The sequence below is a fragment of the Sinohyriopsis cumingii genome, unplaced genomic scaffold, assembly GCF_028554795.1.
Source record: "Sinohyriopsis cumingii isolate HCF-2022 unplaced genomic scaffold, ASM2855479v2 utg001993l, whole genome shotgun sequence".
Classification (NCBI taxonomy): Eukaryota; Metazoa; Mollusca; class Bivalvia; order Unionida; family Unionidae; genus Sinohyriopsis; species Sinohyriopsis cumingii.
Genome location: NW_028316098.1, coordinates 217,501 through 244,297, shown reverse-complemented (window position 1 = coordinate 244,297; position 26,797 = coordinate 217,501). Strand labels below are relative to the sequence as shown.

The 26,797-nt window shown below is 42.2% G+C and overlaps 1 protein-coding gene across 3 annotated transcripts in view; it reads right to left on the bottom strand.

Annotated features, from left to right (window-relative positions):
• Nucleotides 1-768: 768 nt before the first annotated feature.
• LOC149771290 (carbohydrate sulfotransferase 11-like) overlaps nucleotides 769-26,797 on the bottom strand; it is a 64,619-nt gene continuing 38,590 nt past the window's right edge. For 2 of the 3 annotated variants that reach the window (XM_089948656.1, XM_089948655.1), the window contains exons 2-3: nucleotides 22,806-22,918; nucleotides 769-3,359 (exon numbers count right to left, since the gene is read on the bottom strand). In XM_089948656.1, coding sequence (XP_089804782.1) covers nucleotides 2,424-3,359; nucleotides 22,806-22,918 — 1,049 coding nt within the window. In that variant the 3' untranslated portion in view covers nucleotides 769-2,423. Of the gene's footprint in view, nucleotides 3,360-5,985; nucleotides 6,167-22,805; nucleotides 22,919-26,797 lie in introns of those variants that run through there. The other variant, XM_089948657.1, reaches the window with a different exon arrangement.

The following is a 26,797-nucleotide window of genomic DNA, read 5'->3' as shown; positions in this document are numbered from 1 at the left end:
GAATTGTTTGCATATTAAATTAGTAGTCCCATCATGACCTCGACAACAACTAATCATTTGAAATAAAAATAGAACTTATTTACGTGGTTGCTAATAATTTTGAATCAAGGTTAAGAGCTAGGTTAACACCTGGTGTTTACTAAAACGAACAGTCAAGGTCAAACTATTTTCTGGAAAAAGTATTATCTCTAGTGAATACATTTACATTACAATAGTATGTATTAAAAAATATAAAAAATAAAACTGAAAAACAAACAATTGAATGAAATAAATATATATTAAATCAGATAAAATTGAATCAAATATACATAAATATATATATATATATATATATATATATATATATATATATATATATATATATATATATATATATATATATATATATATATATATATATATATATATATATATATATATATATATATATATATATATTGCTTAACATTTGGTTTAAATATATCCCTGAGATGCTGCGTAATATGCCAAACAGTTCTCCGAACATTTCATTTGTTTTATTCAGCCTTACTCAACTCACAGTTTTATGGTTTATTTTATCAGGGCTCAAGTTTTTTATAATTAAGCGCATCACTGAATATTTTCTGAGTGTCGGTAAGATTATTTCCTACAAATGTGAGCTCTGAAATGCTTAGTCACAGATTTACAAATCCAATTGCCCGACTCCAGTGACAAGCTCAAATTCGGTTAGGCCAAAGCTCGTATATGCAAGACATTTCATAGGCAAAATTTTATTTTTAGAGAGGGATACCAGATACACAAATTTTATTTAACGTCAGTGGTCTGGGTAGAATACAGTAACTCTATGTATACTTAAATATTTTTAAATTCTTCACACTTTGTTTGTTTGTAATTAATATTAGAGAACTTTGTATTTTGTTCGCGAGCAAACCATTACACCAAAAAATTGGTAAATTATAGAACAGGGAACCAGACATTCTTGGTGACCCTTGAACCCAAACAAGCACACTATGTATCTTTGGCACGAAAACTGTCATTGTTCACCAACACCAAAAAAAAAACTTAGAACCCAAGCTATATCTCCCAACACAACTTCCCTTTTATAGCTTTTACAGATATGAGCAATGAATAATACATGCAATGACCACTGATAACTGGATTTGTAATTAATTTCTTCTACTCTACTGAGTCAGTGCTGACTACAGTTAACCCTGCATATAAGATATAACATAAATGCTTTAGTCTATTGCTGGACAGGTGCATGATACACACTGCATCCTTTTGCACCTGCACGCTTCAGTTCTGCAGTTTTATTAAATCTTTAGTAGAACCTTTCAGTTAGATCAGCATGTATAATTTGTCCTGCTTGCTGTTAATTACAGCTTTGTGTTTTGAACATTTATAAACCAAATCTTATCCTAGTAACTGATGCAGCTTGCGCTAACAATGGTGTGGCTTACCGGATAATTCACTATCACACTGTAATCCGTGTGTTAGCAGACTACCCTTTTATAGCACTTCATGTTCATTACTTGATTTGCACGGTGCGCTGGGTTGTTATTAAATACAGTTATCTTTATTTGACGCTTCTACTTATTAAATGCACCCTTAGAAAACGATTAATACTCTCAAGTGAACCAAACGCTGGTTAAAAGACTGACCCTTATCGAATCTGTTGCCAGTGTTGGGGCAAAGTGACAGTGTTGGTCAATAGTTGAGTGAATGATGGTCAGTGGGTATATGCTGTTAAGTAAAACTACATATTGCCATTATGTTTAATATTAGCATTACATTTCCCAATTTTTCTTTGACCCCGCAATACCATGTTATAATACCATGTTATAATACCATGTTATAATGCCATGTTATGATACCATGTTATAATACCATGTTATAATGCCATGTTATAATACCATGTTATAATACCATGTTATAATACCATGTTATAATGCCATGTTATAATACCATGTTATAATACCATGTTATAATGCCATGTTATGATACCATGTTATAATACCATGTTATAATACCATGTTATAATACCATGTTATAATGCCATGTTATGATACCATGTTATAATACCATGTTATAATGCCATGTTATAATACCATGTTATAATACCATGTTATAATACCATCTTATGATCTTCCTATGGATATTATTTACATTACATTTTCTTTCGACAGCATACAGGCCATTGACCTCAGTCTCCAATGTTTCCAAGATGGTAATGTTAAATTCCCATTGACGCCTTAATAGCCCATCTGACGCTACGTCTGCTATTACCGTCCAGAGGTGAATAGTGTTTGTCAGCAGAAGACTATTAGAAGACAGATTATACATTTAGAAATCAAACGTTTAGACCGTACATAAGAGCTTCATTCATCTAAAGACAGTTTTATGGATGCAAAGAGGATCCTCAGTTTTGTTTAAATGAAGTATGTTCATTCTAGCAGACGGAAATGGAAAACAATACATAAAGTTGATGTCAAATACCATGCTATAATTGCGTCGATCTGAGTGCTTACAGACGTGATGCGCAGACTTTCAATTGAATAAGGAATTTTGTAGTCAAATAAAACATAGTCACGACGAAATTCCTGCAGCACACGTTCAAGTAGATCTTTTGGGATATCTTGATAATACTTTAAAAGTTGATTTTTAGTCCTTCCTTTTGTTGTGAAGTCAGATCTCTTTGGAAATTTAACCTTACTGGAAGCACCTAAATAATGCAAGAGATATTCCGTATCTTCGTCGATGGACTCCATCTTGCCGATTATGTCATAATGCACGTGACACGGATGACACAAGCTTTCGTACTGTAGCCAGTGTTCGTGGCTGTTTCCCCATACTGACTTATCAGTGATGTAGCGAAGAAATTCCTCAAATTTGACATCGTGTCCTTTTTCCACAGATTCCTCGTTTAGAGAGGCACGATATTGTTTGATTATTTTCCGTCCATATTTTTCATTAAATTCTGTTTCATTTTCTGTAAATTTGTTTATGTATGCTGACAAGAGTCTCTCCATTGGTTCTCGAACAAATATTATCTTTTTATATTTTTCAATTCGTTTCTTCGCCTCTGACGGGGTATAGTTACTTAGAAGTCTAAGACTATTTTTTAAACTAACGTGTACATCATTGTGAGGAATTGCTAGCGGATTAGAAGTGTTCACGATTCCTTTGAGAATAAGAAAAATTCTCTTTAAATTTGTGCAAGCGACCTTTGGAATGTAGCAGTAAAGTACTTTAGATCGTTCTTCTACTACAATGTGCTTATATGCACTTGTGTCAAGAGGAGGCAATGGTTCTTCTTCTTCATTCAGAGCATTGCATGCAGACTGTAGATTTTCTTTTCGCCTTCTAAACACAGCCTCCCTCTGAAAAAAAAAAACAAACAGAAATAAAGATTCGTACATTTTATCGACGTTTCTATCTTTTTAAACCCTTCAATTAAACTTTTCTTCATCTCCCTTTCTCTTTTATATTGTAGATCGTGATATGATCAATGTATCCACCTTAGTTGCAGCCCCTAAATGAATGAAAAGAATGAAAATCAACAAGTACAAAGACGTTATTGTGCATCAAAAAGAGAACTAATATATCCTGCTAATGGACTTTGTTCACGTTCTATCCATTTTGTCACGATTTTATTTGGACGACAATCATACCTTTTGAATTGCGTTTTAAAATAGGATTATATGATCTAAAGAGCGCTGGGACAAAAATATTACCATCGTCGCTTGCCGAGGTCTATAAGAAGCTTACCGCCCCCTAAGAACCTTGAGCACACATTAAACCAATACTTTGATGGCATTGCCGAACTTTTCAGAGTCGTTTAATTCGACGAATCAAATTATTTGTTGAGCTATTCGAAAAGCTTCGGTTTTTTTCGACGTGGAAATGACTGGTAACTTACGAGGGAATCCTAAAGCTATATCTATAAAACGATTACGTCAATAGCTAAAACCTGTTTTCTTTATAATGTAGCCGCAAACTCACGTGACAACATTTGCTCACATGAATTTGCTCTGTGTTTGTGTATGATTCGTGTGCAATTGACAGGCCTCACAAAAACCTTGCCTATCTAAGAATCCATCTCTTCTTCTATTTCAGTGTCTGTCATAAACATTTTTTTCCTATTCGACAAATACTTGATGCATGGGAAAATTGTTTAATTTCACTGCGGTATAAGTGAATTAAATAGCTTTAATTTAACTCACACGAAAACAAACTGAGACAAGACGTCGATTGGTTGTTTAAGCACCATGGATGATACACTAATTTTGATCTAATACGACATTTTTTTTCTAATTCCTCGTCTTAAATATCGCGCATAGCACATGATGCATTGTTTATTTTATAACTGAGATGACTAATTTATATTAGATATCTCGAATATTATATGACAGATATGATTTAATAAAGAAGATATTTTGGCCATTAATAAGACATTTTCTCAATAATCAGATACCTGGTGTATTTTAATTCATAGCACACCCAATGATTAAGCTGATTAAGCAAATTAACTAAAGAAAAAGAGGATATTTAACAAAATTATAATACATATCCTAAATGAGATCAGTCATATATATATATATATATATATATATATATATATATATATATATATATATATATATATATATATATATATATATATATATATATATATATATATATATATATATATATATATATATATATATATATATATATATATATATATAATAACAAGCTAATATGTAAGACATGTTACTCAATTACATATATCTGATATCTTACAATTAGCATCGGCTTTATTCTCCGTGTGTATGTCTTGATCAATTATACAAATAGTCAACACACAGCAAACTGAAAAGTATCATTCTTATCTTAATCGTTAAAGTCCGTATTTTACTCGAATTCTGTATATAGACCATTTAAAAAATAAAATAAATGATAGGGTATATTTATTACTGATACACATTTGATTTGGTAAATAAGAGAAAGTATATTATCCTACAGTTAAAACCGGATGATTGTCTGTACGCATCCACTGAAAAAAGGATGTAACCTATCCGTGGATATAGGTATCACTGCATGGTAGACACGCTAAGATGGCGACCCATTAATACGGAAATCAAGGTATATATAATCTAATATGTGTAAAGTTTCAAATCTATGATTGAATGAGCGGAAATTGCAATAAATGGATTCTAGTTTTACGATTTCATAGTACTAGAAGTGTGTCTGTATACAGGCGACATATACCGATGTAAAGAATATTTTTCTTAATTTCATATTTCACAATGATTTATTAAAATATGCATCAGTGGGTGATGCCACTTTTTTATCACGATAGTGGCAATGCCACTTTTATCATTCCGTGACAATATCACTTTTGCAACTATTTTTTCCAAAATAGGAAATATATCTGCCTTTATGTGCGTTTGTCAAACCTGTATTTAGGTCTACGCTATGTTTCGTCTTCTGCTCTCTTCCCCTTCTTTCTTTCTTTCTCTCTCTCTCTCTCTCTCTCTCTCTCTCTCTCTCTCTCTCTGTTGCAAAATGGAGTTTGAGGAAACGAACCAATTTCCTGTTGCAACAGTCATATAGATACCTTTTTCTTTATTTTATGCTTTTTTCATGTGTTTTAAATCAAGTCATATTTGATGCCATTTAATGTCTAAATAGTGTGTGTGTGTGTGTGTGTGTGTGTGTGTGTGTGTGTGTGTGTGTGCTTGCGTGCGTGCCTGCGTGTGCGTGTGTGTGTGTGTGTGTGTGTGTGTGTGTAAGTCCATATGCCGGTTAATATCTAGAAAAACATTTATAAATTCAACAGAAAATCAGTTATGTTTACCCTTTATTAGATCAACATGGATGCTCTCATCGGTTTGACTCAGTTGAACCATCGTGTGTATGTGTGTGTGTGTGTGTGTGTGAGAGAGAGAGAGAGAGATGTGTATTATGTTTCATCAATTTAGAATATGTAGATTAATCGGGGAATAAGAAAATTGTGTTCACTTGATATTGCTTTTGTTGTCCGTCTAGTTCAATGGTTATCATGACAACGGTTTGCTTTCTGTGAGTACGAAAGTGGCTGATCAGGCCACTCTAAACTGTCTGTGGCACGCTGCATAGTATATGCCGCTTTGGTTGCTTGATCAACAGAAGATGTGCTGCAGTTCTGAGATCTATGCGCTCGCACTTCTGCATTGCCTCTGCAATTCTCCTCAGTTTAAAGTCTGTAGCTCCAATGTAGGTGAGACCACGTCAAGCGAAGTGGAGTGAATCTCTGCGAGATCTTCCCAGTCTCAGGGTCAATATTGAAATGTTTCAAGGATGGCTTTGGTATTAGATTTTCTGACATTTTGGTAAATTGGCATGCTTCATCTGATTTCATCAGCAGAGGTTGAATGCTTGGAATATCTGCACGTGTGAGAATCTCTGAGTCTGGAACCCTGTCCTGTCCTATTATCCTCATCAGTTTCCTAAGGCAGCCTAAGTGAAAATGGTTCAGCTTTTTGGCACGGTTACTGTAGATCGTTCAGATTTCGCGTGCATACTGCAAGGTCGGCAAAACAATAGCTTTGCAGACCTTCAGTTTTGTTTTCAGACTGATGCCACTGCCCTCCCAAACATCTACACCGTAGTCTCCCAAAGGCTAAACTTGCGGTACCAATTCTGGCTTTGGTTTCATCGTCGATGTGATCTTCATGTGTCACTATTCTGCCATGATAGCTAAACTCGTCCACTGCCGTGAGTGTTTGGCCATTTAATGTGATGGTAGGTTCTACAAAAGGCTTTCCTCGTGCAGATTTGTGCACGTATGTCCTCTTGATACTGCCAGCGAGACCGAAATTGTTGCAACCTGAAGAGACATGGTCCAGACTCTGTTGCGTGTCAAACTCAGGTTTGGCATTCAGGGAACAGTCGGCAGCAAACAGATCAAGAACAGTCATTTCTTGTAACTTTGTCTTCGACCGTAGTCCCTGCAGATTGAAGAGTTTGCCATTTGTTCGGTATCTGATGTCAATCCCTGTCACAGAAGGCATCACTTCACATGGCAGAGCTCTGTTAATGTTCCTCTCCATTGTGTAAATTTGTCATCAGACTTAGTCTCGGGACCCAAGACAGTCGGAAAGTCTCTGTTTTACTCATTGAGGGCATTCATTTATTACTAGGCAACGACCCTGTTGGAGACAAGGTTGTGGTTAATCCACTTGTAACTGACAAACCTTGCTTCATCGGAAAGTCGATCCAATTGACAAAGAATTCCCTGATTTATTTTCAACTTGTGCAGTTACCAGAGCTATGGCAAAGAAAGCTCTTGACAATGAAGTGGATAACTAAAGTATTCCTTTAGCTGGCGCATGTATTGGTCAGGTTTTTGATGAGGTCAATGTGTTGGGATGAATCAGAAGGTATTGATCACAGTGATCCTCTTTTAACGACTCATTCTCTTTATACTAATCAGGGTGATAAACGACAATCACTTGTCATTGAACAGGAAATACATCACGAGATCTCCCGTTTCTTTGAAAGGGCCATTAGTAAAACTGAAGCTAATGAAGTTCATGTCTTTTATTTCATTAAAAATGGAATTCTTATGAGAAAATCGTGACCTCCCGAGGTACCTGCTGATGACGAACGGTCAGTGAACTATCAAGGCCGGACTCTATAATCCTAATGTAAACAAGTTTTGATAGCCCTCCACTTGACCGAAGTCGCAGTTACCATTTTCTGGAAATACTCTAAGTTGACAGATAGAAATGGGAGTTTTCTTGCTGAAACTTTCTAACATCAGAATCAAGACTGTATCTTTAACTCAAATTAAAGTAAATATGTTTACTAATAATAATGATCTAAATATTGTAGCTATGCTCATAGAGAAATATTAGCTATGTTGTTTACAAAATAAATGTCACTGATTAGGTACACCATTAAGTTCATTTTGGACAAAGATCAAGTACAAAATACAGATATGCATAAAATATAATCCATAAAAATAAAACAAATAATATAAATCAATTATACATAAAAGTTGCCTATGAGTCTCACTTCCAACCTCCCTCTTTATTTTTAAGTGTGTGAGGAATTTATTATATTTGAAAAACGAATTGGTGGATTGGAATATTTGATATATTATAGTTTAGTGAATAGAATGTTGATAGTTGCTTTTCCCTAAAATTTTGCATAGTATTATATTGATTTGAGGTTTACAAATTTTGGAGGATAACAGGGTGGTTGGCCTTAGATTTTCAAAAACAGATTCAAGATAGACAGATGTATGCAACCGGACATGTGTTTTATATAATACCCACATAACTAGTGTGCATACATGGCTACTGTAGATACATGTTTATCACCAACATATATCGTGGACACATATGCTTTGCCGACTCGTATCAATTGTTTAATAGTCATATGACTATTAAACCACACTTTTAATGTTTCATCATCTCCATTTATGTTAATAGAAAGAATTCAAATACCACGACAGTAAGTTCTGTCCTTGAGCAGGGTCATATTGAACAACGTTGCTAATCGTGTGCCGAGTATTTTCAACCAACGCCCTGCAATCCTCGGTGTTATTGTGCTGAGTATTTTCAACCAGCGCCCTGCAATCCTCGGTGTTATTGTGCTGAGTATTTTCAACCAGCGCCCTGCAATCCTCGGTGTTATTGTGCTGAGTATTTTCAACCAGCACCCTGCAATCCACGGTGTTATTGTGCCGAGTATTTTCAACCAACGCCCTGCAATCCTCGGTGTTATTGTGCCGAGTATTTTCAACCAACGCCCTGCAATCCTCGGTGTTATTGTTCTGAATATTTTCAACCAACGCCCTGCAATCCTCGGTGTTATTGTGCTGAGTATTTTTAACCAACGCCCTGCAATCCTCGGTGTTATTGTGCTGAGTATTTTCAACCAGCGCCCTGGAATCCTCGCTGTTATTGTTCTGAGTATTTTCAACCAGCGCCCTGCAATCCTCGCTGTTATTGTGCCGAGTATTTTCAACCAACGCCCTGCAATCCTCGGTGTTATTGTGCCGAGTATTTTCAACCAACGCCCTGCAATCCTCGGTGTTATTCTGCTGAGTATTTTCAACCAACGCCCTGCAATCCTCGGTGTTATTGTGCCGAGTATTTTCAACCAGCGCCTTGCAATCCTCGGCGTTATTGTGCCGAGTATTTTCAACCAGCGCCCTGCAATCCTCGGTGTTATTGTGCCGAGTATTTTCAACCAACACCCTGCAATCCTCGGTGTTACTGTGCCGAGTATTTTCAACCAACGCTCTGCAATCCTCGGTGTTATTGTGCTGAGTATTTTCAACCAACGCCCTGCAATCCTCGGTGTTATTGTGCTGAGTATTTTCAACCAGCGCCCTGCAATCCTTGGTGTTATTGTTCTGAGTATTTTCAACCAGCGCCCTGCAATCCTCGGTGTTATTGTGCCGAGTATTTTCAACCAACGCCTGTTTCAACCAGCGCCCTGCAATCCTCGGTGTTATTGTGCCGAGTATTTTCAACCAACGCCCTGCAATCCTCGGTGTTATTGTGCCGAGTATTTTCAACCAACGCCTGTTTCAACCAGCGCCCTGCAATCCTCGGTGTTATTGTGCCGAGTATTTTCAACCAACGCCCTGCAATCCTCGGTGTTATTGTGCTGAGTATTTTCAACCAGCGCCCTGCAATCCTCGGTGTTATTGTGCTGAGTATTTTCAACCAGCGCCCTGCAATCCTCGGTGTTATTGTGCTGAGTATTTTCAACCAACGCCCTGCAAACCTCGGTGTTATTGTGCTGAGTATTTTCAACCAGCGCCCTGGAATCCTCGCTGTTATTGTGCTGAGTATTTTCAACCGGCGCCCTGCAATCCTCGGTGTTATTGTGCTGAGTATTTTCAACCAACGCCCTGCAATCCTCGGAGTTATTGTTCTGAGTATTTTCAATCAGCGCCCTGCAATCATCGGTGTTATTGTGCCGAGTATTTTCAACCAACGCCCTGCAATCCTCGGTGTTATTGTGCCGAGTATTTTCAACCAACGCCCTGCAATCCTCGGTGTTATTTTGCCGAGTATTTTCAACCAGCGCCTTGCAATCCTCGGTGTTATTGTGCCGAGTATTTTCAACCAACGCCCTGCAATCCTCGGTGTTATTGTGCCGAGTATTTTCAACCAACACCCTGCAATCCTCGGTGTTACTGTGCCGAGTATTTTCAACCAACGCTCTGCAATCCTCGGTGTTATTCTGCCGAGTATTTTCAACCAGCGCCCTGGAATCCTCGCTGTTATTGTGCTGAGTATTTTCAACCAACGCACTGCAATCCTCGGTGTTATTGTGCTGAGTATTTTCAACCAGCGCCCTGCAATCCTCGGTGTTATTGTTCTGAGTATTTTCAACCAGCGCCCTGCAATCCTCGGTGTTATTGTGCCGAGTATTTTCAACCAACGCCTGTTTCAACCAGCGCCCTGCAATCCTCGGTGTTATTGTGCCGAGTATTTTCAACCAACGCCCTGCAATCCTCGGTGTTATTGTGCCGAGTATTTTCAACCAACGCCTGTTTCAACCAGCGCCCTGCAATCCTCGGTGTTATTGTGCCGAGTATTTTCAACCAACGCCCTGCAATCCTCGGTGTTATTGTGCTGAGTATTTTCAACCAACGCCCTGCAATCCTCGGTGTTATTGTGCTGAGTATTTTCAACCAGCGCCCTGGAATCCTCGCTGTTATTGTGCTGAGTATTTTCAACCGGTGCCCTGCAATCCTCGGTGTTATTGTGCCGAGTATTTTCAACCAACGCCCTGCAATCCTCGGTGTTATTGTTCTGAGTATTTTCAATCAGCGCCCTGCAATCTTCGGTGTTATTGTGCCGAGTATTTTCAACCAACGCCCTGCAATCCTCGGTGTTATTGTGCCGAGTATTTTCAACCAACGCCCTGCAATCCTCGGTGTTATTGTGCTGAGTATTTTCAACCAGCGCCCTGCAATCCTCGGTGTTATTGTTCTGAGTATTTTCAACCAACGCCCTGCAATCCTCGGTGTTATTGTTCTGAGTATTTTCAACCAGCGCCCTGCAATCCTCGGTGTTATTGTTCTGAGTATTTTCAACCAGCGCCCTGCAATCCTCGGTGTTATTGTGCTGAGTATTTTCAACCAACGCCCTGCAATCCTCGGTGTTATTGTGCTGAGTATTTTCAACGAACGCCCTGCAATCCTCGGTGTTATTGTGCCGAGAATTTTTAACCAGCGCCCTGCAATCCTCGGTGTTATTGTGCTGAGTATTTTCAACCTGCAATCCTCGGTGTTATTGTTCTGAGTATTTTCAACCGGTGCCCTGCAATCCTCGGTGTTATTGTGCTGAGTATTTTCAACCAACGCCTGTTTCAACCAGCGCCCTGCAATCCGCGGTGTTATTGTGCCGAGTATTTTCAACCAACGCCCTGCAATCCTCGGTGTTATTGTGCCGAGTATTTTCAACCAACGCCCTGCAATCCTCGGTGTTATTGTGCTGAGTATTTTCAACCAACGCCCTGCAATCCTCGGTGTTATTGTGCCGAGTATTTTCCACCGGTGCCCTGGAATCCTCGCTGTTACTGTGCTGAGTATTTTCAACCGGCGCCCTGCAATCCTCGGTGTTATTCTGCTGAGTATTTTCAACCAACGCCCTGCAATCCTCGGTGTTATTGTGCCGAGTATTTTCAACCAACGCCCTGCAATCCTCGGTGTTATTGTGCTGAGTATTTTCAACCAACGCCCTGCAATCCTCGGTGTTATTGTGCTGAGTATTTTCAACCAGCGCCCTGCACTCCTCGGTGTTATTGTTCTGAGTATTTTCAACCAACGCCCTGCAATCCTCGGTGTTATTGTGCTGAGTATTTTCAACCAACGCCCTGCAATCCTCGGTGTTATTGTGCTGAGTATTTTCAACCAGCGCCCAGCAATCCTCAGTGTTATTGTTCTGAGTATTTTCAACCAGCGCCCTGCAATCCTCGGTGTTATTGTGCTGAGTATTTTCAACCAACGCCCTGCAATCCTCGGTGTTATTGTGCCGAGTATTTTCAACCAACGCCCTGTTTCAACCAACGCCCTCTTTCAACCAGCGCCCTGCAATCCTCGGTGTTATTGTGCCGAGTATTTTCAACCAACGCCCTGCAATCCTCGGTGTTATTGTGCCGAGTATTTTCAACCAGCGCCCTGCAATCCTCGGTGTTATTGTGCCGAGTATTTTCAAGCAACGCCCTGCAATCCTCGGTGTTATTGTGCTGAGTTTTTTCAACCAACGCCCTGCAATCCTCGGTGTTATTGTGCTGAGTATTTTCAACCGGTGCCCCGGAATCCTCGCTGTTATTGTGCTGAGTCTTTTCAACCGGCGCCCTGCAATCCTCGGTGTTATTGTGCTGAGTATTTTCAACCAACGCCCTGCAATCCTCGGTGTTATTGTGCCGAGTATTTTCAACCAACGCCCTACAATCCTCGGTGTTATTGTTCTGAGTATTTTCAACCAACGCCCTGCAATCCTCGGTGTTATTGTGCCGAGTAATTTCAACCAACGCCCTGCAATCCTCGGTGTTATTGTTCTGAGTATTTTCAATCAGCGCCCTGCAATCCTCGGTGTTATTCTGCTGAGTATTTTCAACCAACGCCCTGCAATTCTCGGTGTTATTGTGCTGAGTATTTTCAACCACCGTCCTGCAATCCTCGGTGTTATTGTTCTGAGTATTTTCAACCAACGCCTTGCAATCCTCGGTGTTATTGTGCTGAGTATTTTCAACCAACGCCCTGCAATCCTCGGTGTTATTGTGCTGAGTATTTTCAACCAGCGCCCTGGAATCCTCGCTGTTATTGTGCTGAGTATTTTCAACCAACGCCCTGCAATCCTCGGTGTTATTGTGCTGAGTATTTTCAACCAGCGCCCTGCAATCCTCGGTGTTATTGTTCTGAGTATTATCAACCAGCGCCCTGCAATCCTCGGTGTTATTGTGCCGAGTATTTTCAACCAACGCCTGTTTCAACCAGCGCCCTGCAATCCTCGGTGTTATTGTGCCGAGTATTTTCAACCAACGCCCTGCAATCCTCGGTGTTATTGTGCCGAGTATTTTCAACCAACGCCTGTTTCAACCAGCGCCCTGCAATCCTCGGTGTTATTGTGCCGAGTATTTTCAACCAACGCCCTGCAATCCTCGGTGTTATTGTGCTGAGTATTTTCAACCAACGCCCTGCAATCCTCGGTGTTATTGTGCTGAGTATTTTCAACCAGCGCCCTGGAATCCTCGCTGTTATTGTGCTGAGTATTTTCAACCGGTGCCCTGCAATCCTCGGTGTTATTGTGCCGAGTATTTTCAACCAACGCCCTGCAATCCTCGGTGTTATTGTTCTGAGTATTTTCATTCAGCGCCCTGCAATCTTCGGTGTTATTGTGCCGAGTATTTTCAACCAACGCCCTGCAATCCTCGGTGTTATTGTGCCGAGTATTTTCAACCAACGCCCTGCAATCCTCGGTGTTATTGTGCTGAGTATTTTCAACCAGCGCCCTGCAATCCTCGGTGTTATTGTTCTGAGTATTTTCAACCAGCGCCCTGCAATCCTCTGTGTTATTGTTCTGAGTATTTTCAACCAGCGCCCTGCAATCCTCGGTGTTATTGTTCTGAGTATTTTCAACCAGCGCCCTGCAATCCTCGGTGTTATTGTGCTGAGTATTTTCAACCAACGCCCTGCAATCCTCGGTGTTATTGTGTTGAGTATTTTCAACCAACGCCCTACAATCCTCGGTGTTTTTGTGCCGAGAATTTTCAACCAGCGCCCTGCAATCCTCGGTGTTATTGTGCTGAGTATTTTCAACCTGCAATCCTCGGTGTTATTGTTCTGAGTATTTTCAACCGGCGCCCTGCAATCCTCGGTGTTATTGTGCTGAGTATTTTCAACCAACGCCTGTTTCAACCAGCGCCCTGCAATCCGCGGTGTTATTGTGCCGAGTATTTTCAACCAACACCCTGCAATCCTCGGTGTTATTGTGCCGAGTATTTTCAACCAGCGCCCTGCAATCCTCGGTGTTATTGTGCCGAGTATTTTCAACCAACGCCCTGCAATCCTCGGTGTTATTGTGCTGAGTATTTTCAACCAACGCCCTGCAATCCTCGGTGTTATTGTGCCGAGTATTTTCAACCGGTGCCCTGGAATCCTCGCTGTTATTGTGCTGAGTATTTTCAACCGGCGCCCTGCAATCCTCGGTGTTATTGTGCTGAGTATTTTCAACCAACGCCCTGCAATCCTCGGTGTTATTGTGCCGAGTATTTTCAACCAACGCCCTGCAATCCTCGGTGTTATTGTGCTGAGTATTTTCAACCAACGCCCTGCAATCCTCGGTGTTATTGTGCTGAGTATTTTCAACCAGCGCCCTGCAATCCTCGGTGTTATTCTGCTGAGTATTTTCAACCAACGCCCTGCAATCCTCGGTGTTATTGTGCTGAATATTTTCAACCAACGCCCTGCAATCCTCGGTGTTATTGTGCTGAGTATTTTCAACCAGCGCCCAGCAATCCTCGGTGTTATTGTTCTGAGTATTTTCAACCAGCGCCCTGCAATCCTCGGTGTTATTGTGCTGAGTATTTTCAACCAACGCCCTGCAATCCTCGGTGTTATTGTGCCGAGTATTTTCAACCAACGCCCTGTTTCAACCAACGCCCTGTTTCAACCAGCGCCCTGCAATCCTCGGTGTTATTGTGCCGAGTATTTTCAACCAACGCCTTGCAATCCTCGGTGTTATTGTGCCGAGTATTTTCATCCAGCGCCCTGCAATCCTCGGTGTTATTGTGCCGAGTTTTTTCAACCAACGCCCTGCAATCCTCGGTGTTATTGTGCTGAGTATTTTCAACCGGTGCCCTGGAATCCTCGCTGTTATTGTGCTGAGTATTTTCAACCGGCGCCCTGCAATCCTCGGTGTTATTGTGCTGAGTATTTTCAACCAACGCCCTGCAATCCTCGGTGTTATTGTGCCGAGTATTTTCAACGAACGCCCTGCAATCCTCGGTGTTATTGTGCTGAGTATTTTCAACCAACGCCCTGCAATCCTCGGTGTTATTGTGCCGAGTATTTTCAACCGGTGCCCTGGAATCCTCGCTGTTATTGTGCTGAGTATTTTCAACCGGCGCCCTGCAATCCTCGGTGTTATTGTGCTGAGTATTTTCAACCAACGCCCTGCAATCCTCGGTGTTATTGTGCCGAGTATTTTCAACCAACGCCCTGTTTCAACCAACGCCCTGTTTCAACCAGCGCCCTGCAATCCTCGGTGTTATTGTGCCGAGTATTTTCAACCAACGCCCTGCAATCCTCGGTGTTATTGTGCCGAGTATTTTCAACGAACGCCCTGCAATCCTCGGTGTTATTGTGCTGAGTATTTTCAACCAACGCCCTGCAATCCTCGGTGTTATTGTTCTGAGTATTTTCAACCAGCGCCCTGCAATCCTCGGTGTTATTCTGCTGAGTATTTTCAACCAACGCCCTGCAATTCTCGGTGTTATTGTGCTGAGTATTTTCAACCAGCGTCCTGCAATCCTCGGTGTTATTGTTCTGAGTATTTTCAACCAACGCCCTGCAATCCTCGGTGTTATTGTGCTGAGTATTTTCAACCAACGCCCTGCAATCCTCGGTGTTATTGTGCTGAGTATTTTCAACCAGCGCCCTGGAATCCTCGCTGTTATTGTGCTGAGTATTTTCAACCAACGCCCTGCAATCCTCGGTGTTATTGTGCTGAGTATTTTCAACCAGCGCCCTGCAATCCTCGGTGTTATTGTTCTGAGTATTATCAACCAGCGCCCTGCAATCCTCGGTGTTATTGTGCCGAGTATTTTCAACCAACGCCTGTTTCAACCAGCGCCCTGCAATCCTCGGTGTTATTGTGCCGAGTATTTTCAACCAACGCCCTGCAATCCTCGGTGTTATTGTGCCGAGTATTTTCAACCAACGCCTGTTTCAACCAGCGCCCTGCAATCCTCGGTGTTATTGTGCCGAGTATTTTCAACCAACGCCCTGCAATCCTCGGTGTTATTGTGCTGAGTATTCTCAACCAACGCCCTGCAATCCTCGGTGTTATTGTGCTGAGTATTTTCAACCAGCGCCCTGGAATCCTCGCTGTTATTGTGCTGAGTATTTTCAACCGGTGCCCTGCAATCCTCGGTGTTATTGTGCCGAGTATTTTCAACCAACGCCCTGCAATCCTCGGTGTTATTGTGCCGAGTATTTTCAATCAGCGCCCTGCAATCCTCGCTGTTATTGTGCCGAGTATTTTCAACCAACGCCCTGCAATCCTCGGTGTTATTGTGCCGAGTATTTTCAACCAACGCCCTGCAATCCTCTGTGTTATTGTGCTGAGTATTTTCAACCAGCGCCCTGCAATCCTCGGTGTTATTGTTCTGAGTATTTTCAACCAGCGCCCTGCAATCCTCGGTGTTATTGTTCTGAGTATTTTCAACCAGCGCCCTGCAATCCTCGGTGTTATTGTGCTGAGTATTTTCAACCAACGCCCTGCAATCCTCGGTGTTATTGTGCTGAGTATTTTCAACCAACGCCCTACAATCCTCGGTGTTTTTGTGCCGAGAATTTTCAAACAGCGCCCTGCAATCCTCGGTGTTATTGTGCTGAGTATTTTCAACCTGCAATCCTCGGTGTTATTGTTCTGAGTATTTTCAACCAGCGCCCTGCAATCCTCGGTGTTATTGTGCTAAGTATTTTCAACCAACGCCTGTTTCAACCAGCGCCCTGCAATCCGCGGTGTTATTGTGCCGAGTATTTTCAACCAACGCCCTGCAATCCTCGGTGTTATTGTGCCGAGTATTTTCAACCAGCGCCCTGCAATCCTCGGTGTTATTGTGCCGAGTATTTTCAACCAACACCCTGCAATCCTCGGTGTTATTGTGCTGAGTATTTTCAACCAACGCCCTGCAATCCTCGGTGTTATTGTGCCGAGTATTTTCAACCGGTGCCCTGGAATCCTCGCTGTTATTGTGCTGAGTATTTTCAACCGGCGCCCTGCAATCCTCGGTGTTATTGTGCTGAGTATTTTCAACCAACGCCCTGCAATCCTCGGTGTTATTGTGCTGAGTATTTTCAACCAACGCCCTGCAATCCTCGGTGTTATTGTGCTGAGTATTTTCAACCAGCGCCCTGCAATCCTCGGTGTTATTGTTCTGAGTATTTTCAACCAACGCCCTGCAATCCTCGGTGTTATCGTGCTGAGTATTTTCAACCAACGCCCTGCAATCCTCGGTGTTATTGTGCTGAGTATTTTCAACCAGCGCCCTGCAATCCTCGGTGTTATTGTTCTGAGTATTTTCAACCAGCGCCCTGCAATCCTCGGTGTTATTGTGCTGAGTATTTTCAACCAACGCCCTGCAATCCTCGGTGTTATTGTGCCGAGGATTTTCAACCAACGCCCTGTTTCAACCAACGCCCTGTTTCAACCAGCGCCCTGCAATCCTCGGTGTTATTGTGCCGAGTATTTTCAACCAACGCCCTGCAATCCTCGGTGTTATTGTGCCGAGTATTTTCAACCAGCGCCCTGCAATCCTCGGTGTTATTGTGCCGAGTATTTTCAACCGGCGCCCTGTAATCCTCGGTGTTATTGTGCTGAGTATTTTCAACCAACGCCCTGCAATCCTCGGTGTTATTGTGCTGAGTATTTTCAACCGGTGCCCTGGAATCCTCGCTGTTATTGTGCTGAGTATTTTCAACCAACGCCCTGCAATCCTCGGTGTTATTGTGCTGAGTATTTTCAACCAACGCCCTGCAATCCTCGGTGTTATTGTGCCGAGTATTTTCAACCAACGCCCTGCAATCCTCGGTGTTATTGTTCTGAGTATTTTCAACCAACGCCCTGCAATCCTCGGTGTTATTGTGCCGAGTAATTTCAACCAACGCCCTGCAATCCTCGGTGTTATTGTTCTGAGTATTTTCAACCAGCGCCCTGCAATCCTCGGTGTTATTGTGCTGAGTATTTTCAACCAACGCCCTGCAATCCTCGGTGTTATTGTGCTGAGTATTTTCAACCAGCGTCCTGCAATCCTCGGTGTTATTGTTCTGAGTATTTTCAACCAACGCCCTGCAATCCTCGGTGTTATTGTGCCGAGTATTTTCAACCAACGCCCTGCAATCCTCGGTGTTATTGTGCTGAGTATTTTCAACCAGCGCCCTGGAATCCTCGCTGTTATTGTGCTGAGTATTTTCAACCGGCGCCCTGCAATCCTCGGTGTTATTGTGCTGAGTATTTTCAACCAACGCCCTGCAATCCTCGGTGTTATTGTGCCGAGTATTTTCAACCAACGCCCTGCAATCCTCGGTGTTATTGTTCTGAGTATTTTCAACCAACGCCCTGCAATCCTCGGTGTTATTGTGCTGAGTATTTTCAACCAGCGCCCTGCAATCCTCGGTGTTATTGTGCTGAGTATTTTCAACCAACGCCCTGCAATCCTCGGTGTTATTGTGCCGAATATTTTTAACCAGCGCCCTGCAATCCTCGGTGTTATTGTGCTGAGTATTTTCAACCAACGCCCTGCAATCCTCGGTGTTATTGTGCTGAGTATTTGCAACCAGCGCCCTGCAATCCTCGGTGTTATTGTTCTGAGTATTTTCAACCAGCGCCCTGCAATCCTCGGTGTTATTGTGCTGAGTATTTTCAACCAACGCCCTGCAATCCTCGGTGTTATTGTGCCGAGTATTTTCAACCAACGCCTGTTTCAACCAGCGCCCTGCAATCCTCGGTGTTATTGTTCTGAGTATTTTCAACCAGCGCCCTGCAATCCTCGGTGTTATTGTGCTGAGTATTTTCAACCAACGCCCTGCAATCCTCGGAGTTATTGTGCTGAGTATTTTCAACCAACGCCCTGCAATCCTCGGTGTTATTGTGCTGAGTATTTTCAACCAGCGCCCTGGAATCCTCGCTGTTATTGTGCTGAGTATTTTCAACCGGTGCCCTGCAATCCTCGGTGTTATTGTGCCCAGTATTTTCAACCAACGCCCTGCAATCCTCGGTGTTATTGTTCTGAGTATTTTCAATCAGCGCCCTGCAATCTTCGGTGTTATTGTGCCGAGTATTTTCAACCAACGCCCTGCAATCCTCGGTGTTATTGTGCCGAGTATTTTCAACCAACGCCCTGCAATCCTCGGTGTTATTGTGCTGAGTATTTTCAACCAGCGCCCTGCAATCCTCGGTGTTATTGTGCTGAGTATTTTCAACCAACGCCCTGCAATCCTCGGTGTTATTGTGCTGAGTATTTTCAACCAACGCCCTGCAATCCTCGGTGTTATTGTGCCGAGTATTTTCAACCAACGCCCTGCAATCCTCGGTGTTATTGTGCTGAGTATTTTCAACCAACGCCCTGCAATCCTCGGTGTTATTGTGCTGAGTATTTTCAACCAGCGTCCTGCAATCCTCGGTGTTATTGTTCTGAGTATTTTCAACCAGCGCCCTGCAATCCTCGGTGTTATTGTGCTGAGTATTTTCAACCATCGCCCTGGAATCCTCGCTGTTATTGTGCTGAGTATTTTCAACCAACGCCTGTTTCAACCAGCGCCCTGCAATCCTCGGTGTTATTGTGCCGAGTATTTTCAACCAACGCCCTGCAATCCTCGGTGTTATTGTGCCGAGTATTTTCAACCAACGCCCTGCAATCCTCGGTGTTATTGTGCTGAGTATTTTCAACCAGCGCCTGGAATCCTCGCTGTTATTGTGCTGAGTATTTTCAACCGGCGCCCTGCAATCCTCGGTGTTATTGTGCCGAGTATTTTCAACCAACGCCCTGCAATCCTCGGTGTTATTGTTCTGAGTATTTTCAATCAGCGCCCTGCAATCTTCGGTGTTATTGTGCCGAGTATTTTCAACCAACGCCCTGCAATCCTCGGTGTTATTGTGCCGAGTATTTTCAACCAACGCCCTGCAATCCTCGGTGTTATTGTGCTGAGTATTTTAAACCAGCGCCCTGCAATCCTCGGTGTTATTGTTCTGAGTATTTTCAACCAGCGCCCTGCAATCCTCGGTGTTATTGTGCTGAGTATTTTCAACCAACGCCCTGCAATCCTCGGTGTTATTGTGCTGAGTATTTTCAACCAACGCCCTGCAATCCTCGGTGTTATTGTGCCGAGTATTTTCAACCAACGCCCTGCAATCCTCGGTGTTATTGTGCTGAGTATTTTCAACCAGCGCCCTGCAATCCTCGGTGTTATTGTTCTGAGTATTTTCAACCAGCGCCCTGCAATCCTCGGTGTTATTGTGCTGAGTATTTTCAACCAACGCCCTGCAATCCTCGGTGTTATTGTGTTGAGTATTTTCAACCAGCGTCCTGCAATCCTCGGTGTTATTGTTCTGAGTATTTTCAACCAACGCCCTGCAATCCTCGGTGTTATTGTGCCGAGTATTTTCAACCAACGCCCTGCAATCCTCGGTGTTATTGTGCCGAGTATTTTCAACCAACGCCCTGTTTCAACCAGCGCCCTGCAATCCTCGGTGTTGTTGTCCCGGGTATTTTCAACCAACGCCTTGCAATCCTCGGTGTTATTGTGCCGAGTATTTTCAACCAGCGCCCTGCAATCCTCGGTGTTATTGTGCCGAGTATTTTCAACCAACGCCCTGCAATCCTCGGTGTTATTGTGCTGAGTATTTTCAACCGGTGCCCTGGAATCCTCGCTGTTATTGTGCTGAGTATTTTCAACCGGCGCCCTGCAATCCTCGGTGTTATTGTGCTGAGTATTTTCAACCAACGCCCTGCAATCCTCGGTGTTATTGTGCCGAGTATTTTCAACCAACGCCCTGCAATCCTCGGTGTTATTGTTCTGAGTATTTTCAACCAACGCCCTGCAATCCTCGGTGTTATTGTGCCGAGTAATTTCAACCAACGCCCTGCAATCCTCGGTGTTATTGTGCCGAGTATTTTCAACCAACGCCCTGCAATCCTCGGTGTTATTGTGCCGAGTATTTTCAACCAACGCCCTGCAATCCTCGGTGTTATTGTGCCGAGTATTTTCAACCAACGCCCTGCAATCCTCGGTGTTATTGTTCTGAGTATTTTCAACCAACGCCCTGCAATCCTCGGTGTTATTGTGCCGAGTATTTTCAACCAACGCCCTGCAATCCTCGGTGTTATTGTGCCGAGTATTTTCAACCAGCGCCCTGGAATCCTCGCTGTTATTGTGCTGAGTATTTTCAACCAGCGCCCTGCAATCCTCGGTGTTATTGTGCTGAGTATTTTTTACGAGCGCCCTGCAATCCTCGGTGTTATTGTTCTGAGTATTTTCAATCAGCGCCCTGCAATCTTCGGTGTTATTGTGCCGAGTATTTTCAACCAACGCCCTGCAATCCTCGGTGTTATTGTGCCGAGTATTTTCAACCAACGCCCTGCAATCCTCGGTGTTATTGTGCCGAGTATTTTCAAGCAGCGCCTTGCAATCCTCGGTGTTATTGTGCCGAGTATTTTCAACCAACGCCCTGCAATCCTCGGTGTTATTGTGCCGAGTATTTTCAACCAACACCCTGCAATCCTCGGTGTTACTGTGCCGAGTATTTTCAACCAACGCCCTGCAATCCTCGGTGTTATTGTGCCGAGTATTTTCAACCAGCGCCCTGCAATCCTCGGTGTTATTGTGCTGAGTATTTTCAACCAACGCCCTGCAATCCTCGGTGTTATTGTGCTGAGTATTTTCAACCAGCGCCCTGCAATCCTCGGTGTTATTGTTCTGAGTATTTTCAACCAGCGCCCTGCAATCCTCGGTGTTATTGTGCTGAGTATTTTCAACCAACGCCCTGCAATCCTCGGTGTTATTGTGCCGAGTATTTTCAACCAACGCCCTGTTTCAACCAGCGCCCTGCAATCCTCGGTGTTGTTGTGCCGAGTATTTTCAACCAACGCCTTGCAATCCTCGGTGTTATTGTGCCGAGTATTTTCAACCAGCGCCCTGCAATCCTCGGTGTTATTGTGCCGAGTATTTTCAACCAACGCCCTGCAATCCTCGGTGTTATTGTGCTGAGTATTTTCAACCGGTGCCCTGGAATCTTCGCTGTTATTGTGCTGAGTATTTTCAACCGGCGCCCTGCAATCCTCGGTGTTATTGTGCTGAGTATTTTCAACCAACGCCCTGCAATCCTCGGTGTTATTGTGCCGAGTATTTTCAACCAACGCCCTGCAATCCTCGGTGTTATTGTTCTGAGTATTTTCAACCAACGCCCTGCAATCCTCGGTGTTATTGTGCCGAGTAATTTCAACCAACGCCCTGCAATCCTCGGTGTTATTGTGCCGAGTATTTTCAACCAACGCCCTGCAATCCTCGGTGTTATTGTGCCGAGTATTTTCAACCAGCGCCCTGCAATCCTCGGTGTTATTGTGCTGAGTATTTTCAACCAACGCCCTGCAATCCTCGGTGTTATTGTTCTAAGTATTTTCAACCGGCGCCCTGGAATCCTCGCTGTTATTGTGCTGAGTATTTTCAACCGGCGCCCTGCAATCCTCGGCGTTATTGTGCCGAGTATTTTCAACCGGCGCCCTGCAATCCTCGGTGTTATTGTGCTGAGTATTTTCAACCAGCGCCCTGCAATCCTCGGTGTTATTGTGCTGAGTATTTTCAACCAGCGCCCTGCAATCATCGGTGTTACTGTGCTGAGTATTTTCAACCAGCGCACTGGAATGCTCATTGTTGATCTTGTGCTGAGTATAGCTATATAAAATGAATCTTAGATGTACTCACCAAATCCTAAGTGTTTACAAGCTAATGTGCTCACAAAATTGAGAGTAGGCTCAGAAAATTATATGGTTGCTTCCGGTGCGTCTACACTGCTCGTATTAAGATAAGTTTCAGGCATACTTACCGAACTTCCTTTGATCCCATCTCCATCTATGTTTGTTTCCGGAAGGCTCTCATCATGGACTTTCTGATTCTGGTCGTCTGCTCCAGATGCAAGACCCATGTCTCTAGGTTTCACTTTTCAATGATAATAATTAATAATATAAATAAATAAATAAATATTAAACGTAATTGGACGGTATACATGTATTGCCTGAAATCTCGAGCGGACAATGTCTTTTGACATATGGCCGTCGAGCTTTCTGAGTGCTTAGGTCGACTATTCTAAAACAACAAAACCACTTGAGATGTCAGATATACACATAAATAAATATGCTTACCATATACTATTAATTTTAATTTAATTGTTATCAGTTACAAGATTTATTAACAGTACTATTAAGATAAAAAGATACAAACATTAAATAAAAAGTTCTTTAGTAAATTTCATTGATATTTTCTTTTCGGACTCACATGAATATCTCTGGTGATTACATCGCAATGAAACGGATGCCAATATGTCATGACCTACGTCATTATCGACAAGACTTATCATGCAGCTACGTATAAGTATGGGTACTAAAAAAAAATTCGTGTGCAAGAATTTGTCAGAGACCTAAAAGTTTCTGAGTTAGCAAGCCACACAAGGTGTCCACAAAAAATATATTGAGCACAAAGTCAACAAACTATTTATTATATACTTTAATTACAAAAGGACACGAACAACGTTTGTTACTACCAGTTGGTGTCTTGTGACTGACCCATTGAAATGAAAAGGGAGGCATATTATAATGTTGTAACTTAAAAATATTCAAATCTTCATCTACACACAAATATAGTAAAGGACATTGCCCATCATAAAGGAATGAACCCCATAAATGTTTACATCACATACTAATGTACTGACGTTTTAAATATTCCCCAAAATGAACCCCATATGATAGTCAAAACACAAACATTGTGGATAAAGTTATTAATTTAATATGGTTTGAGCGTAATATGATTTTGTAATTAAATGGTATTTGTATTATTCACATAGATGTTAGCTTTTCAGATTAAAGGACGATTATAAACAGAAACTGGATTTTATTGCAAGGGTTGGTATGAATCTCCCAGTAAACAACAAGTGCCAAGACCTAGTACTTTAAACCCTTCGTGTGCACGTGTACGAGGGAAATCATTTTGAGCATTTGCCAATAGCCATGTTGTAGTGAAGATACTTTGCAGTGTAGAAAACTGGTCTTGTTTTCATATCTATATTGCCGTTCAAGTTACATAATAAAACTACAACCAGTTGGAGTCTTGTGACAATACTGACCCCTGTGAAAATTGTTTCTTATGTTTTATCGAGTTGTTGCCCTTAAAAACCGTTAGAGATTTTGAGTCAATAGAAATCACGGTAGTCTATTAGAAATGTCTATAAGATGTCAAATATCGTGATTATGCGCAACCGTCATTGAAACAAAACCAAAACATGATGCCATATCCTAAAATTAAATATTAGCTTCATGCAAATGAATTTAAAAGACTCATTCGTATCTGAAGGGCTGGATAGGGGTGAGTGATTGGATGGGGATTCCAGCCCCTCCTCCTATCTAAACGTAAAGCGTACACACACATAAACGTACAGTCAATGGTCACTTGAAATTTTACTATCGTTTTTTTTCTCTTGCGTATATTTGTTGGGTATCATGTACACTATGAGTACAGGTATTATGCACACTGTGAGTATGGTTATCATGCACATTGTGAGCATGGGTATTATGCATACAGTGAGTATGGGTATCATGTACACTGTGAGTATGGGTGTTATGCATACAGTGAGTATGGGTATCATGTACACTGTGAGTATGGGTATTATGCACACTGTGAGTATGGGTATCATGCACACTGTGAGTATGGGTATCATGTACACTGTGAGCATGGGTATTATGCACACTGTGCGTATGGGTATTATGCACACTGTGAGTATGTGTATTATGCACACTGTGAGTATGGGTATTATGCACACTGTGAGTATGGGTAATATGTACACTGTGAGTATGGGTATTATGCACACTGTGCGTATGGGTATTATGCACACTGTGAGTATGTGTATTATGCACACTGTGAGTATGGGTATTATGCACACTGTGAGTATGGGTATCATGCACACTGTGAGTATGGGTATTATGCACACTGTGAGTATGGGTATAATGCACACTGAGTATGGATATAATGCACACTTTGAGTATGGGTATAATGCAGAATGTGAGTATGGGTATAATGCACACTGTGAGTATGGGTAATATGTACACTGTGAGTATGGGTATAATGCACACTGTGAGTATGGGTAATATGTACACTGTGAGTATGGGTATAATGCACACTGAGTATGGGTATTATGCACACTGTGAGTATGGGTGTTATGCATACAGTGAGTATGGGTATCATGCACACTGTGAGTATGGGTATCATGCACACTGTGAGTATGGGTATCATGCACACTGTGAGTATGGGTATTATGCACACTGAGTATGGGTATTATGCACACTGTGAGTATGTGTATTATTTACACTGAGTATGGGTATCATGCACACTTTGAGGATGGGTATAATGTACACTGAGTATGGGCATCGTGTACAATGTGAGTATGTGTATCATGCACACTGTGAGTATGGGTATAATGCACACTATGAGTATGAGTATAATGCACACTGAGTATGGGTATCATGCACACTGTGAGTATGGGTATCATGCACACTGTGAGCATGGGTATTATGCACACTATGAGTATGGGTATCATGCACACTGTGAGTATGGGTATCATGTACACTGTGAGTATGGGTATCATGCACACTGTGAGTATGGGTATCATGTACACTGTGAGTATGGGTGTTATGCATACAGTGAGTATGGGTATTATGCACACTGTGAGTATGGGTAATATGTACACTGTGAGTATGGGTGTTATGTACACTGTGAGTATGGGTAATATGTACACTGTGAGTATGGGTAATATGTACACTGTGAGTATGGGTATAATGCACACTGAGTATGGGTATCATGCACACTGTGAGCATGGGTATTATGCACACTATGAGTATGGGTATCATGCACACTGTGAGCATGGGTATTATGCACACTGTGAGCATAGGTATAATGCACACTGTGAGTATGGGTATTATGCACACTGTGAGTATGGGTATTATTTACACTGAGTATGGGTATTATGCACACTTTGAGGATGGGTATAATGTACACTGAGTATGGGCATCGTGTACAATGTGAGTATGTGTATCATGCACACTGTGAGTATGGGTATAATGCACACTATGAGTATGGGTATTATGCACACTGTGAGTATGAGTATAATGCACACTGAGTATAGGTATTATGCACACTTTGACTTTAGGTATAACGCATACTGAGTATGGGTATCATGCACACTGTGAGTATGGGTATAATGCACACTGAGTATGGGTATCATGCACACTGTGAGCATGGGTATTATGCACACTATGAGTATGGGTATCATGCACACTGTGAGTATGGGTATCATGCACACTGTGAGCATGGGTATTATGCACACTGTGAGCATAGGTATAATGCACACTGTGAGTATGGGTATTATGCACACTGTGAGTATGGGTATTATTTACACTGAGTATGGGTATTATGCACACTTTGAGGATGGGTATAATGTACACGGAGTATGGGCATCGTGTACAATGTGAGTATGTGTATCATGCACACTGTGAGTATGGGTATAATGCACACTATGAGTATGGGTATCATGCACACTGTGAGTATGAGTATAATGCACACTGAGTATAGGTATTATGCACACTTTGACTTTAGGTATAACGCATACTGAGTATGGGTATTATGCACACTTTGAGTATGGGTTGTATGCACACTGTGAGTATGGGTATGATGCACACACAGAGTATGGGTATTATGCACACTGTGACTATGGGTATTATGCACATTGAGCTTGGGTATTACTCACACTTTGAGGATGGGAATCGTGCACAC